This window comes from Gobio gobio, assembly GCF_949357685.1.
Source record: "Gobio gobio genome assembly, chromosome: 10".
Lineage (NCBI taxonomy): Eukaryota > Metazoa > Chordata > Actinopteri > Cypriniformes > Gobionidae > Gobio > Gobio gobio.
The window spans coordinates 54,549,129-54,564,371 of record NC_137116.1 but is presented as its reverse complement, the minus strand read 5'-3'; the positions used below and the strand labels follow the sequence as shown (position 1 = coordinate 54,564,371).

Genomic DNA, 15,243 nt, shown 5'->3' with positions numbered 1-15,243 from the left:
AACTGAAGAAAGTTCAGGGTTCTCCGGGGGAAAAAATGGAAGCTTGAGTCTTAGATCTTTTAAATGATGTATAGTTTGTCAAGGTAATTACTTACATCTGACAGTAATTTTGATCTAATTTAAACAAAGCAAGCTTCAGTGCATCCTCGTGCAGGTTTTTGCGTTTAATGTTCACAGATGCTTACAGAGTAAACTTAGCTACTTACACACAGCAGGGGATCGTTGCTTTCAGAAATGGAACAGCTTTTCATGGAGAATTATTCCAGGATTATTAAACGCATCTCAAAATGATGTAGTTGAAGTAGGAATACAGTACTTGATGTGTTAGTTTGAGATGATGATGTGTGTGGGCGTCGCCTCAGTATTTGAATCTCAATAGAACGGTCGCTTCGTGGGCGTGGTCGCATTAGTGTATAATGAGCCGCTCCGGAACGACTAACATCTCTCTGCTTTCAACCAGATAACATAAACACAGAATATTTGTTTTTGATTTGGTTTACATTGTTTAAAACCTGACATTTCAGCGTTTCTTTAGACACATGTCTCATGTTTGTGTGACAAGTATTCACTAAGCTAGAGGTCATTTTCTGAAGACTATCTGAATGAACGTCTTTGACAGAGGCTGCAGATCGCGCATCATGTTTGATTTCTTTATTTTGCAAAAAGCACAACAATTTGTTTTTATTGTGACTTTACACAAAAAAAATAGAAACTTAACAGATTATGATGTATAACACTTGCCTGAATGATAAAAAACGACTGATAAGAAAAAAAGCGAGCCGACCGGCGCGACCGCCGACTCGAGAGGGTTAAGTTGTAATAATTCACAGTATTACTGTTTTACTGTATTTGTGATCAAATAAACGCAGCCTTGATAAGATTGAGACTACTTTCATAAACATTAAAAAAAACCCTTAATGTCTTCTAAAGGTTTTCTAAGGTTTGTTCAGGAAGGGTCGGACAGACGTAATGGTTTAATGAGCTAACAGAACAAAACATTAACGTAACACAAATGCAGCTTATTGAAAAGAAAATCACTCTTACCATTTTTCTCGAAAACTGGCTACTAAATTCAACATGGGATCTATTTACATAATCCATCCATCAAAGTTTAGGCTAATCCAGGTTATTATGCAGAAAAAGGATTGGATCAGCTGTGGATGTCTTCAAGGCTGTCCTCTGCTTGATGGTCCTGCCAGCGGCACTGAAGTTGCACATGTAGCCTAATAATATGCAATATGCACGTGTTGCGCGCGGGTTGCGCGTTGTCACAGCTACATAAACAAATTTCTTCGCACAGGAAGACGGATGTTAGGGTAATATTTTACATTTATTTTAATCACAAAAACATCAAGTTAAAAAGGCCCATTGGCTACCTACATAATAAGCTGTTTTAAATGTAAAATGTTCAATGCCCCATCGCGCTGACGTGACTGAGCCCGACCCGAACCTGAACATTATTTCTAAACATCTGTCCGAACCGGGCCCGGCTCCCATCGGGTATTTACATTTATGCATTTGGCAGACACTTTTATCCAAAGTGACTTACATTGCATTTAAGGCACACATTTTACATTTTGTCAGTTCTTGCTTTCCCTGGGAATCGAACCCATGACCTTGGCGTTGCTAGCGCCATGCTCTACTGTTTGAGCTACAGGAAAGCCTAGGGTATCCATCCTCTAGTGCAGAAGAAGGGTTTTCCAGCTCTTGGACGCAGCCGATATATCCCAGATCCCCATTTGGGCCATAGCTGAGGACAGGCCTGCTGTAGTGCTGGTGCTCTAAAGGGGTTTAGTTCAGAGAGACCGTCGTTAAAGGATTAGTTCACTTTTAGATAAACTTTTGCTGATAGTTTCCTCACCCCTATGTCATACAAGATGTCCATGTCTCGAAAAGAAATGAAGGTTTTTGAGGAAAACATTCCAGGATTGTTCTCCATATAATGGACTTCAATAGGCTCCAAACGGGTCAAGGTCCAAATGACAGTTTCAGTGCAGCTTTAAAGAGCTTTAAACTACACCAGATGATGAATAAGGGTCTTATCTAGACAAACATCAGCTTCTGCGAGAAACCCAGCAGTATTTATGCTATTATTTTACCTCTTATCAGACGAACGTGATCATCTCTGAGCTCAGCCATAACTTCCGCCAAGTGAGTACAAGCGCGGTCATAGATATATTGATAGTAGATGCCTCATTCTACTGATCCGTGCAGGCGCTAATGAGGCATCTACGTATACATCTATGACCACGCTCGTATTTTGACCTCACTTAGTGGAAGTTATGGTCCATTATATGGAGAAAAACCATGGAATGTTTCCTCAAAAAAATTAATTTCTTTTCGACTGCAGAAAGAAAGACATGGACATCTTGGATGACACGGGGGTGAGTAAATTATCAGCAAAAGTTTATTTAAAAGTGAACTAATCCTTTAACTTCACTAACTAGCCGTACGGATCAGTTAATATCTCATGTGTGTTTAGTGTTCTCGGACCCCAGGCGTGTTTTGGCGTAGTATGGTGGAATTAAACCACAGCCCAGGAATGTGTGTATCACCGATGGGCCAAGACTCGCAGTGTACTCGTCCAACTCCTGATTGTGTCCTCCCTCCCTCTCTCTCTCTCTCTCTCTCTCTCTCTCTCTCTCTGTGAACAGAAGTGTTGCTGTGAGGTGTCAGTAAGTAGCCACAGGACGGTCTGTCTGTATGCATGAGAGCTGCAGTTTAGAGAGCCGTGGTTAGATGTGACTTGCATGCGATCAGTGTGTGATCACGCACAGGTTCCAGAGCTGTGTTTCAGACGCACAGTTGCAGTGCTGGCCACACACACACACACACACACACACACACACACACACACACACACACACACACACACACACACACACACACACACACACACACACACACACACACACACACACACACACAGCTGATCGCATGCCCTTCAACACTTGAGCTGCAGAACAAAGAATGAGTTTGTCTGAAATCAGCTGCAGACGCTAATCACTAACCGTGTTTGTAAACTAAGCCCATGTCTAAAGTGTCCGTGTGATTGACTCAGCAGGGTTAGGGTTAATGTTGGTGTGCTGAGACTCTAGTAGTGGAAACACACCGTCTGAATGTGTTTTCTCTCTCTCTCAGGTTCCTCTGCAGCTGATAGAAAGCGTCGAATGTCGGGACATGTTCCAACTGCACATTACCTGCAAAGACTGTAAGGTCGTCAGGTGAGTCTATCAGAGCTGCACGGGTCACATGACCTTGATCTTTTCACATATTAGAGCTCTTTGTACCATTAAAACATCTGGCAAGATGCAACACTGATTCATCCAGTAATGAAACAAGTGAAGTCTTTATGAGTGAGTCATTGAATCGTTCACTCAAGAGATTCGTTTAAAAACACTGATTCATCCAGTAATGAAACAAGTGAAGTCTTTATGAGTGAGTCATTGAATCGTTCACTCAAGAGATTCGTTCAAAAACACTGATTCATCCAGTAATGAAACAAGTGAAGTCTTTATGAGTGAGTCATTGAATCATTCACTCAAGAGATTCGTTCAAAAACACTGATTCATCCAGTAATGAAACAAGTGAAGTCTTTATGAGTGAGTCATTGAATCATTCACTCAAGATATTCACTCAGAAACACTGATTCATCCAGTAATGAAACAAGTGAAGTCTTTATGAGTGAGTCATTGAATCATTCACTCAAGAGATTCGTTCAAAAACACTGATTCATCCAGTAATGAAACAAGTGAAGTCTTTATGAGTGAGTCATTGAATCGTTCACTCAAGATATTCACTCAGAAACACTGATTCATCCAGTAATGAAACAAGTGAAGTCTTTATGAGTGAGTCATTGAATCTTTCACTCAAGACATTCACTCAGAAACACTGATTCATCCATTAATGAAACAAGTGAAGTCTTTGAGTGAGTCATTGAATCATTCACTCAAGAGATTCTTTCAAAAACACTGATTCATCCAGTAATGAAACAAGTGAAGTCTTTATGAGTGAGTCATTGAATCGTTCACTCAAGATATTCACTCAGAAACACTGATTCATCCAGTAATGAAGCAAGTGAAGTCTTTATGAGTGAGTCATTGAATCGTTCACTCAAGAGATTTGTTCAAAAACACTGATTCATCCAGTAATGAAGCAAGTGAAGTCTTTATGAGTGAGTCATTGAATCGTTCACTCAAGAGATTCGTTCAAAAACACTGATTCATCCAGTAATAAGTGAAGTCTTTATGAGCGAGTCATTGAATCGTTCACTCAAGAGATTCGTTCAAAAACACTGATTCATCCAGTAATAAGTGAAGTCTTTATGAGTGAGTCATTGAATCGTTCACTCAAGAGATTCGTTCAAAAACACTGATTCATCCAGTAATAAGTGAAGTCTTTATGAGCGAGTCATTAGCCACGTTTACATGCGCACTTTTTTGTCATTCCGATTGGAAGATTCGCTGGACTGTTTACATGAGGCGTTATCTAAACCCATCTGGTGTTCACATGTGCTGACTTTAGATCGGGATCATTGTGACATGCACACAGTTTGTCTGCCGCATCAGATTTGTAACGTTAGTATCGTGGATCAATAATTCTGTGTAGGTAGTTTTTATATATATTTTTTTTTCTGTGGGCGGACATGCAGTAGTTTAACCTTATGTCCTATACAATGGCTATTTCAACAGCTGTGAATGATGAATGCGGAATCAAATTTAATTCAATTCATTTATTTTGAAAAACACAAATTAACTATAAAATGCACCCAAATTATTAATAAAAACATAGGATATACGGTGAAACAAGAATGAAAGCATTCAAGACGTGCTCAGCAAGACTATACTAAACGCACAGATATTTCAGATGATTATAAGGAAAGATACCATAATCACAGAGGTATAAATATGAACAAAAGTAATTAAAATAGACTGTGGGTAATGTTACTTAACCAATTTGAAGCAGTTGTTGAACTTTATTTTAATATCTAACTTACGAGAAACAGAGAAATGTCCACACGTCCTCTCCAGCAGCTTGAATGTTCCCCGTTGCCATGGCAACTCTCAACGGCGACCAGGACTTATACAGTTTTATAAAAGCTATTTATTATTTGTTGTAAAGTGTAAGAATCACCTCAGAAAGATAAATTATTCTGTCAGGCGCAGTTGAAGCCTAGGACAAACGCTGTCCAGATGAGATGCTGTAGCCAGGCTATGTCTGTGTCATTATTCAAACATCATGTTCATAACATGTTACGAAATAAAACGTTTAATACCTAACTTAACTTTCCTCTCTTGTCAACATTAGCCTGGTGTGAGCGCGGCACACACTCTTCAGTTGCGCTGTATTTCACGTCACAGAAAGACGTGCACTCACAGTTCTCGGATCAGGGCGTTTACATGGTGGAATTTTTCGTTTGATCGGTTCATGTAAAGATTTATCCCACCCCTCTCAAACCGATTACAATTTCATTCGGTTTGGCCATTTTTATTCCGATTGAGGTGTTTATATGGAGCATTTTCATTCAGATTGGACTTTTAAACCGATTACAGTGCTCCATGTAAACACACCTACTGAATCACTCACTCAAACCCACTTCAAATAATTAACATTTTGACAGAACCTCTAGTAAATGACATGTTATTTTGTTTAGTTTTGTTACAGAATCGTGGAAGAATCGTGATCTATTGATCTTAGTCTATGAATGCTTATCATTGTTAGTGTTATTATTTTTAAGCAGAACTGTTACATCCAGTTTGTGCAGAGGTCAGCCCAGCCCATCTCTCTGCCTCCTCCATCTCTCCTTCTCTCTCCTCCATCTCTCTGCCTCCTCCATCTCTCCTTCTCTCTCCTCCTTCTCTCTGCCTCCTCCATCTCTCCTTCTCTCTCCTCCATCTCTCTGCCTCCTCCATCTCTCCTTCTCTCTCCTCCTTCTCTCTGCTTCTCTCTCCTCCTTCTCTCTGCCTCCTCCATCTCTCCTTCTCTCTCCTCCATCTCTCTGCCTCCTCCATCTCTCCTTCTCTCTCCTCCTTCTCTCTGCTTCTCTCTCCTCCATCTCTCTGCTTCTCTCTCCTCCTTCTCTCTGCCTCCTCCATCTCTCCATCTCTCCTTCTCTCTCCTCCTTCTCTCTGCTTCTCTCTCCTCCATCTCTCTGCTTCTCTCTCCTCCATCTCTCTGCTTCTCTCTCCTCCTTCTCTCTGCCTCCTCCATCTCTCCATCTCTCCTTCTCTCTCCTCCTTCTCTCTGCTTCTCTCTCCTCCATCTCTCTGCTTCTCTCTCCTCCATCTCTCTGCTTCTCTCTCCTCCTTCTCTCTGCCTCCTCCATCTCTCCATCTCTCCTTCTCTCTCCTCCTTCTCTCTGCTTCTCTCTCCTCCATCTCTCTGCTTCTCTCTCCTCCTTCTCTCTGCCTCCTCCATCTCTCCTTCTCTCTCCTCCTTCTCTCTGCTTCTCTCTCCTCCATCTCTCTGCTTCTCTCTCCTCCTTCTCTCTGCCTCCTCCATCTCTCCTTCTCTCTCCTCCATCTCTCTGCCTCCTCCATCTCTCCTTCTCTCTCCTCCATCTCTCTGCTTCTCTCTCCTCCATCTCTCTGCTTCTCTCTCCTCCTTCTCTCTGCCTCCTCCATCTCTCCTTCTCTCTCCTCCATCTCTCCTTCTCTCTGCCTCCTCCATCTCTCCTTCTCTCTCCTCCATCTCTCTGCTTCTTTCTCCTCCATCTCTCCTTCTCTCTCCTCCATCTCTCTGCTTCTCTCTCCTCCATCTCTCTGCCTCCTCCATCTCTCCATCTCTCTCCTCCATCTCTCTGCTTCTTTCTCCTCCATCTCTCCTTCTCTCTCCTCCATCTCTCTGCTTCTCTCTCCTCCATCTCTCTGCCTCCTCCATCTCTCCTTCTCTCTCCTCCATCTCTCCTTCTCTCTGCCTCCTCCATCTCTCCTTCTCTCTCCTCCATCTCTCTGCTTCTTTCTCCTCCATCTCTCCTTCTCTCTCCTCCATCTCTCTGTTTCTCTCTCCTCCTTCTCTCTGCCTCCTCCATCTCTCCTTCTCTCTCCTCCATCTCTCTGCTTCTTTCTCCTCCATCTCTCCTTCTCTCTCCTCCATCTCTCTGCTTCTCTCTCCTCCATCTCTCTGCTTCTCTCTCCTCCTTCTCTCTGCCTCCTCCATCTCTCCATCTCTCTCCTCCATCTCTCCTTCTCTCTCCTCCATCTCTCCTTCTCTCTGCCTCCTCCATCTCTCCTTCTCTCTCCTCCATCTCTCTGCTTCTCTCTCCTCCATCTCTCCTTCTCTCTGCCTCCTCCATCTCTCCTTCTCTCTGCCTCCTCCATCTCTCCTTCTCTCTCCTCCATCTCTCCATCTCTCTCCTCCATCTCTCCTTCTCTCTGCCTCCTCCATCTCTCCTTCTCTCTCCTCCATCTCTCCTTCTCTCTCCTCCATCTCTCTGCTTCTCTCTCCTCCATCTCTCTGCTTCTCTCTCCTCCTTCTCTCTGCCTCCTCCATCTCTCCATCTCTCTCCTCCATCTCTCCTTCTCTCTCCTCCATCTCTCTGCTTCTCTCTCCTCCATCTCTCTGCTTCTCTCTCCTCCTTCTCTCTGCCTCCTCCATCTCTCCATCTCTCTCCTCCATCTCTCCTTCTCTCTCCTCCATCTCTCCTTCTCTCTGCCTCCTCCATCTCTCTTCTCCATCTCTCCTCCATCTCTCTGATGCGGTCGATCTCTCGTGTGTTTGACAGGTGTCAGTTCTCCACCTTTGAGCAGTGTCAGGAGTGGCTGAAGAGGCTGAGTGCAGCTGTGCGTCCTCCGTCCCGCATCGAGGAGCTGTTCTCCTTCGCCTTTCACGCGTGGTGTGTGGAGCTGTACAGCGGAGAGAAGGAGCAGCACGGAGATCTGTGTAGGCCAGGTACTGGGAGATCACACTAACACCAGCGAGTCCACAGGCAAAATACTCTTCAATATTTATAGACCTTCAGGATTCCTCTCACCTCTGTCTTTCAGGTGATCATGTGACGTCACGTTTCCATAACGAGGTGGAGCGGATGGGCTTCGACACTCAGAACGCCTGGAGAGTATCTGAGATCAACAACAAGTACAGGTGAGCGTTTCTCTCCGGTCCAGTCCTGGACGCTCAGAGCTAGGGATCGACCGATATGGATTTTTTAGTGCCGGATTTTTTTTCCATCAGCAGCATTTATTGAACTTAAAAAAAAACTATATGTAACAAATAGGTGAGGTAGAACAAGAAAAAATAAAAAGAGTTCAGTGGTGAAAATAAATTCTGAAAATAAATATTAAAGCATAAATAAAATAATTACACTATTGCACACAGTATCAACAAGCAAGCAGCAGCATAAAGTGCACACTGACTGTACTATACTTCATTTTAAAACTATTTACAACCTAGTCATTCAATGATTACACTCTAAAAAATGCTGCGTTAAAAATAACCCAAGTTGGGTTGAATATGGACTAACCCAGCAATTGGGTTGTTTTGACCCAGCATTTTTTAGAGTGTAGGTGCACTGAACTTAATCTCTTGTAGAGCAACACCAGCGGTAATTCAAGAAAAAATCTCCCAATGCTCCACGTGAAACTTCAGTCTTTCCACCTTTTACCATTGTGTCAATTCTCAATTGATTTTGATTAATATGCGCGAGGGAGAGCGAGAGAGTTTGAAGACGGTGAGAGCTGCCCTGTGGACGCCTGTCTGTAAATAATGCAGGGGAAAAAATATCGGCGAACGCAGCAGCCTTATATCGGCCCGATATATGGGTCTAACACTACTCAGAGGCTCAGACTAGAGGACCGTAGACAGGCATCAGTCAGTGCCCTGCTCTGAGCACTGTGCCCTCTGCTTGCCCTCTGGCACTGCCAGGCTGTGTTCCAGCTATCCTCAGCTGCTGCTGGTGCCAGCCTGGATTACGGATAAGGAGCTGGAGAACGTGGCAGCCTTCCGCTCCTGGAAGAGGATCCCGGCCGTGGTGTACAGGTCAGTCACACACATCTGTTCATAACCATAAGGACAATAAAGAAAACCCAGCGAGATGATTTTTCTCAGGCATCATAAGTGCACTCCGACATATTTTGGGCTTTATTGGTGGTCTTTAGTGTACACTGATGTTTTCAGATACATAGTTAGCATTTTTTATTAGTAGTTAGTAGGGCTGGGTAAAAAAATATTGATTTCTCGATTTTAATCGATTCTCACTTATTAAAAACAATATCGATTCTTAAATTCCAATAATTAATTAGTCTATTTTTTTTACGAAATTCAAAAACATAAATACCGTTTTGGCACTGTGGCGTGATATCGCTCTGCTCTGCTCAGCTCAAGAGAAGCAGCAGCAGCGGAGCAAACATGAACGGATCTTCTCTTCCGTCCTTAATACCAGTAACAGCGCGAAATAAACACGAATGAGCTTCTGAAAATGTGTTAAAAGATACAGTACAACTTACCGAAATCTGTATCATGTCACATAGAATCGCTCAATCAGTGTTTCAACCGCAGAAAGATGTAAGTAAAACAGCTTACAAGTAAACAATGTCATGTAACGTCACAGTTACCTCAGAAAAACCATTTCCACTGTCCATAAACTCGTTAGTCAGCTAGAAAAATTAACTCTAGAGACGAGCATTTTGCTAATTATAAGCACCACATTACAGAGGTTATTCATTGTCAATGTTCTTCAATATTTAATAAATCTGGCAAGTTTTTTATGATAGCCACCCTTTAAATGTTTATATTTTAAAAAACTCATTTGAGTAGAATTATGATTATGTAATTGTAAAGTTAATATTATAACTTTATTATTATATAAAAAACATAATTTAGTGTCAATTAAGTGTTTGTATACAAATCAGTTAATTTTTACCTTCGATATTATTAGGCTAATGTAGTATCAACTGACTCCCATAGTTTACAACATAAGTTCAGAAATTAGTTTTCCTTGAGAAAATTTTCCATGTATTATACCTGATACATATCCAAAATAATCCATATTGAATCGAATCGAAAATAATCGAAAATCGAATCGAAAGCTTGTGAATCGAAATTGAATCAAATTGTGAAATTTGTGTCAATACCCAGCTCTAGTAGTTAGTAGCTAATGCTTTTCTGTTGTTTAACTGCATTAAGTACTGTGTGAAGTTTATAGGATCCTAGAATCAAAGTTGTTTTATATAATATTATATTATTTATATATTTTATATAATTTATATGCTATTATATTATTTATAAAAATGTTGAATTGGCTTTTTTTTATGTATTGATATTTTAATAAATGTCCACACCAATCGAAAACACCCAGTGTGTTTCACACAAACCATAAACAAAACAAAATCAAACCTAATAATAATAATAATAATAATAATGGATAATAATTATAACACAATGGAGGGGCAAACAAATACCCAACATACATCAGCATATACATGTGTATATAACCAAATACCTTTTTTATTATAAATAAATTTGATCATTTAAGTTTTAGTAATTTTGTTATGTGCTTTGACATTTTATTTTTTATTTTAAATATCTTTAAAATAGTTTTCATAATTTTGGTACTTAAATACTTATTTTATTGCAGAATTTATTGCAATATTTATAGTTTCTTTATGTTTATATTAGTATTTTATTTGAGCTTTATGTCAATTAAAGATTAGATTTCTTTCCCCGGTCTCTAACCTCTGGTTGGCAGGCACCAGAGCACAGGGGCAGTGATTGCGCGCTGTGGTCAGCCTGAGGTCAGCTGGTGGGGCTGGAGGAACGCAGATGATGAGCACCTGGTCCAGTCCATCGCCAGAGCCTGTGCTGTGGACAGCAGCTCCTGTAAAGGTGTCTCTAACGGGTCCTTCTCCCGCGAGTACACTAATGGAGCTGACCTCTCAGATGTGGACTTCGGTCAGTACTGAATACTGCTCTTATAGAAGCCATAGACTAATTCAGATTATAAAGATGGGTTTGGCTCTCAAATTTGATTGGCCGATAAAATATGCTGCTCTTGACCAATTAGAATGAAGTATTCCAGAGGAATTCCCGATGAAATAACATCTGAAATGCCCTGATCTCTACAGGGATTATTGTGTGAAATGATTAGGGATGTCAATTTACACACATTCCCATGATCAGTCGTCGTTTAAATGAACGATCAATGAATGTCTTCATCATTCAAATAAATAAATGCCCAGCGTGTCAGTGATCAGGAGTAAACGCTGCTCCGTCTGAAAGCACTGCGAGTTTGAGTCGATTATAATGTGCGTTTGAAAAAGCAACACATGTAAAGCGTTCATAAACCTGTCCAACAAAATACGTTTAATAACCCGTTTTAACTCACTTCATATCGTCAGTCCAGTGTTTGTGAGCTGATGTGGCTTCTCTTCACATTTTATTCAGCTCTGCTAACTTACACAGCGCTAGCTTCACACACATTAGGGATTTCCTGACAGCTATTACTCCTCTGAGGGAAATGTGGAGTTTCTGCTCGAGGGCGCCCTCTGGCTTCCAGTATGAATTCAACTTTTTGGGAACAAATAATACTTCTCTCTAAATAAATGTATATGACAATCCATATGTTTTTCTTCAATGTACAGGAGATTTTATCCCCACAGTGGATGCAAAAGAGGCTCATATTTCATATTATAGACTTTAAGAAATTGATATCACAGATAAAAAGCACAGATTTTTATAATATCATTTTTTACAATAAATCCTTAGACCTTTCTAATGATTTTTAGTCATAGGCTGTCTGCATATTAACAGGTAACCCAGCAGTTTTTTTGTAAAAAGTTTTATGTAAAATATAATAATAATAATTATTATTATATTGTTATATTTATTCTTAAATGCTCTTTTTGTTATTGTAACAGTAATATTAATGTTTTGTAATAGTAATATTTCTTATTTTGTTAAATATATTTTATTTAGCTATATTAATTATTATTATTAGTCATATTAATATATAAACACAAAATGTTATATTCATACTTTTCATTTGTAAAAACGTAAAATAAAAGAAAAATCGCATTTTAAATCGCAATCGCAATTTTAACCAGAATAATCGCAATTCGAAATTTTCCCCAAATCGTGCAGCCCTACTCACCAGACGAATGAGAAGAGCTTTAGTCTAAATAAAGGGCTAGTCGGATTGTAAAATGAGTCCATGTGAAATTACTTATTTAATAATCAAATCCTCTCCTTCAGTCCGGTTAACCCTCTGAACACGGCGAACGCGTGTTCTGCTGGATTTTTCCTCATGACAGCCTGTTAGTGTTGGTGTGACTGGTCTGAATCTCGCGCGGTTAATTCTATTAATTCCCGCAGATTTCGCGCTCGCATCTGAAGCGCACACACATACCGAAATAAAGACGCCTCTGACATACAAGTGCAAAAATTAGCTCCTTTTCCAGCTTATTAATGGTCAAATACACTCATAAAATGTCTCAATGCCCATCTTGGTGAGTTGTAACGTAAACACAGTCGTAAGCAGCTCACAGGAACAGTGTTTGGGATCCATGCGTGCGGCGGGTCTTAAAGGGACAGCAGTTATTTATTATTCAAACTACAAAAAGGCAAACGATCACTGACTGCTCTTGACTGATTAACTTGTGTAACTTTTATGGATTAATCTGCATTTAATTTTTTACAATGAAGATTATCCAATTTAAATTTATATTTAAATTTGATTACTTTTTTTTTTAAAATTCAGTTTCTTACCTGAATACTGTTAGACCTACCTGAACAAATAAAGCAGTCTATTTCATTTGTATCTTTATTCTATTATATTCTATTATATGTATTTGTGCTATTGTTTGTGATTTTGTTTATTTTATTACAGTTTACTTGTCTTTTTAAATTCAATTTCCTTGTGCTGTAGCTATTGTAACACAATTAGTTAGCAATATTTTTATATTTGAGAAAAAGCTTTATCATATAGGCTAAAGTGATCTCTTCAGAAGAAATTTTTAATTGCCTAGACTTTCAATAGTCGGACAAAAAAATTAATTCTATTAAAAATATCTATTTGACAGTATATGAAGCGTATATCAATACTTTTTTAGGTATCGTAACAAAGTTAGAAATTCCAGTATCGTGACAACACTAGCCTTTATCTGTTGTGTTGCTGTTGGAGCTGTGCAGGCTGAAGCTTCATTACCGCTCTAATTCTTATCCAAATGCATCCCATATGAGATTAATCAGATATACACAGAACAGGCACAATATTACTACAAACTTACACGCATGCGCATGACCCTGCTTAATCAATGATCGATACGTTTTATTGATTTAATTTAAAGGGTTAGTTCACCCAAAAATGAAAATTCTGTCATTAATTACTCACCCTCATGTCGTTGGACACCCGTCAGACCTCCGTTCATCTTCAGAACACAAATGAAGATATTTTAGTTGAAAGCTGAGGCTGAGAAAGGCTTCAGATAGGCCTCCATTGGCATTCAGTACATTTACACTCACAAGACCCATAAAAGGCACTTAAAACGTCGTTACAAAGTCCATCTCACCACAGTGACTCTACAATAATTTTACGATGCGACGACAATAGTTTTTGTGCGCAAAAAAAAATCAAAATAACACCTTTATCCAACTTGTTCTCGACTTCCGTGTGTGCCTCCACGACGCATGCGCGAGAATATGACGCAGATCCGGCGTTCGGGAATCCATGAAATACACACTTTAACCCCATTTTGAGAACTACGGCGAGACCTAAAGCACGATCAATGTAGAATTCAACAGCTTAGACACACGCGTCTTCCTCTGCTTGTAAACAAATCGCTTCTGGGTCATGTGTCCGAACGCCGGATCTGCGTCATATTCTCGCGCATGCGTCGTGGAGGCACACACGGAAGACAAGAACAAGTTGGATAAAGGTGTTATTTTGATTTTTTTTTGCGCACAAAAACTATTGTCGTCGCATCGTAAAATTATTGTAGAGTCACTGTGGTGAGATGGACTTTGTAACGACGTTTTAAGTGCCTTTCATGGATCTTGGGAGTGTAAATGTACTGAATGCAAATGGAGGCCTATCTGAAGCCTTTCTCAGTATCAGCTTTACACTACAATATCTTCATTTGTGTCTGAAGATGAACGGAGGTCTGACGGGTGTCCAACGACATGAGGGTGAGGAATTAATGACAGAATTTTCATTTTTGGGTGAACTAACCCTTTAAAGTAATCGATCGCCGATTAATCGCTAACATCTCTAGACACATGTTTATTTACATCTGTCTCCTTCTATAGACTCCTCCATGACGAACAGCTCAGAGGTGGAGACGCTGGCCACCCAACCCCGAAAGCTCCTGATCCTGGACGCCAGGTCTTACGCCGCTGCTGTCGCCAACAGAGCCAAAGGTGGAGGCTGTGAATGCCCAGGTACTCTTTCAGAGATGCTCCTTTAACATCCACAATAAAACAGGCCCCGCCCTCATCAATGGCCTGCTGCTCTCTCCTCTAGAGTACTACCCCAACTGTGAGGTGGTGTTCATGGGGATGGCCAACATCCATTCCATCCGCAAGAGTTTCCAGTCTCTGCGCTTCCTCTGCACTCAGATGCCCGACCCAGCCAAGTAAGTCTCCCAGGGAACATTAATCTTTAATGCTTCAGGACTGTCAGCCTGTTCAAATTAATTCAACATGATCTGTCTCAAATCTAAGGCCTACTAAAAATGACCCTCTCCATCTGTGTCTGGAGGAAAAACATGATGATATTCAAAATAGTGATAAACTTTTCAAGACAGACCTACTATAATCATTATCTGAGTGACATCATAACCCTGTAACTCCGGCCAGAATGATCTAATGTAGTCAACAGTAAACAAATCTAAATTATAAATACTGAAATACAGCTGAAAAAGATGAAAAACTTCAACATAAAACTTTAAATGAAAATTAGAAATGTTGCCTGACGCTAGGGTTGGGTAACCAGTATCGGTATCGGTACCTTTTTTCGGTACTTTAGGGATGTTTGCATCAATAACTGTAAAGAACCTGTAAGTAATTTATAAAAGTGTTATTGACATTATGCCAGAGCTGCCCTGCTCTCTGTCTGCCATCGTCTGTGATGTTTGATTACTGTAATATTTACTATAGTCGGCTACTAGCTACTTAATTTAATTCATAAAAAAAACATATTATTTTTTCTTTTTAATTTCATTTCTATGAAAAGATTTCCCACAAATTATGTGTTGTGTATTTTCTGGTAATCAAATGAGGACATAAGACATTCATTTAATTTATCTTTTAATT

At 40.1% G+C, this 15,243-nt stretch overlaps 1 protein-coding gene across 27 annotated transcripts in view; it reads left to right on the top strand.

Moving 5' to 3' along the window:
* The window catches only part of mtmr3 (myotubularin related protein 3), a 93,324-nt gene that overhangs the window by 42,073 nt on the left and 36,008 nt on the right, over positions 1-15,243 (top strand). For 22 of the 27 annotated variants that reach the window (XR_013817400.1, XR_013817401.1, XR_013817403.1 and 19 more), the window contains 8 exons: positions 2,655-2,675; positions 3,142-3,224; positions 7,724-7,890; positions 7,986-8,082; positions 8,863-8,976; positions 10,685-10,887; positions 14,239-14,370; positions 14,453-14,564. Coding sequence is in view for 12 of the 27 variants with exons in the window: in XM_079828165.1 (XP_079684291.1) it covers positions 2,655-2,675; positions 3,142-3,224; positions 7,724-7,890; positions 7,986-8,082; positions 8,863-8,976; positions 10,685-10,887; positions 14,239-14,370; positions 14,453-14,564 (929 nt within the window). In the remaining 15 variants the exon portion in view is untranslated. The remainder of the gene's footprint in view (positions 1-2,654; positions 2,676-3,141; positions 3,225-7,723; positions 7,891-7,985; positions 8,083-8,862; positions 8,977-10,684; positions 10,888-14,238; positions 14,371-14,452; positions 14,565-15,243) is intronic. The other 5 variants (XR_013817399.1, XR_013817402.1, XM_079828155.1 and 2 more) reach the window with 1 other exon arrangement.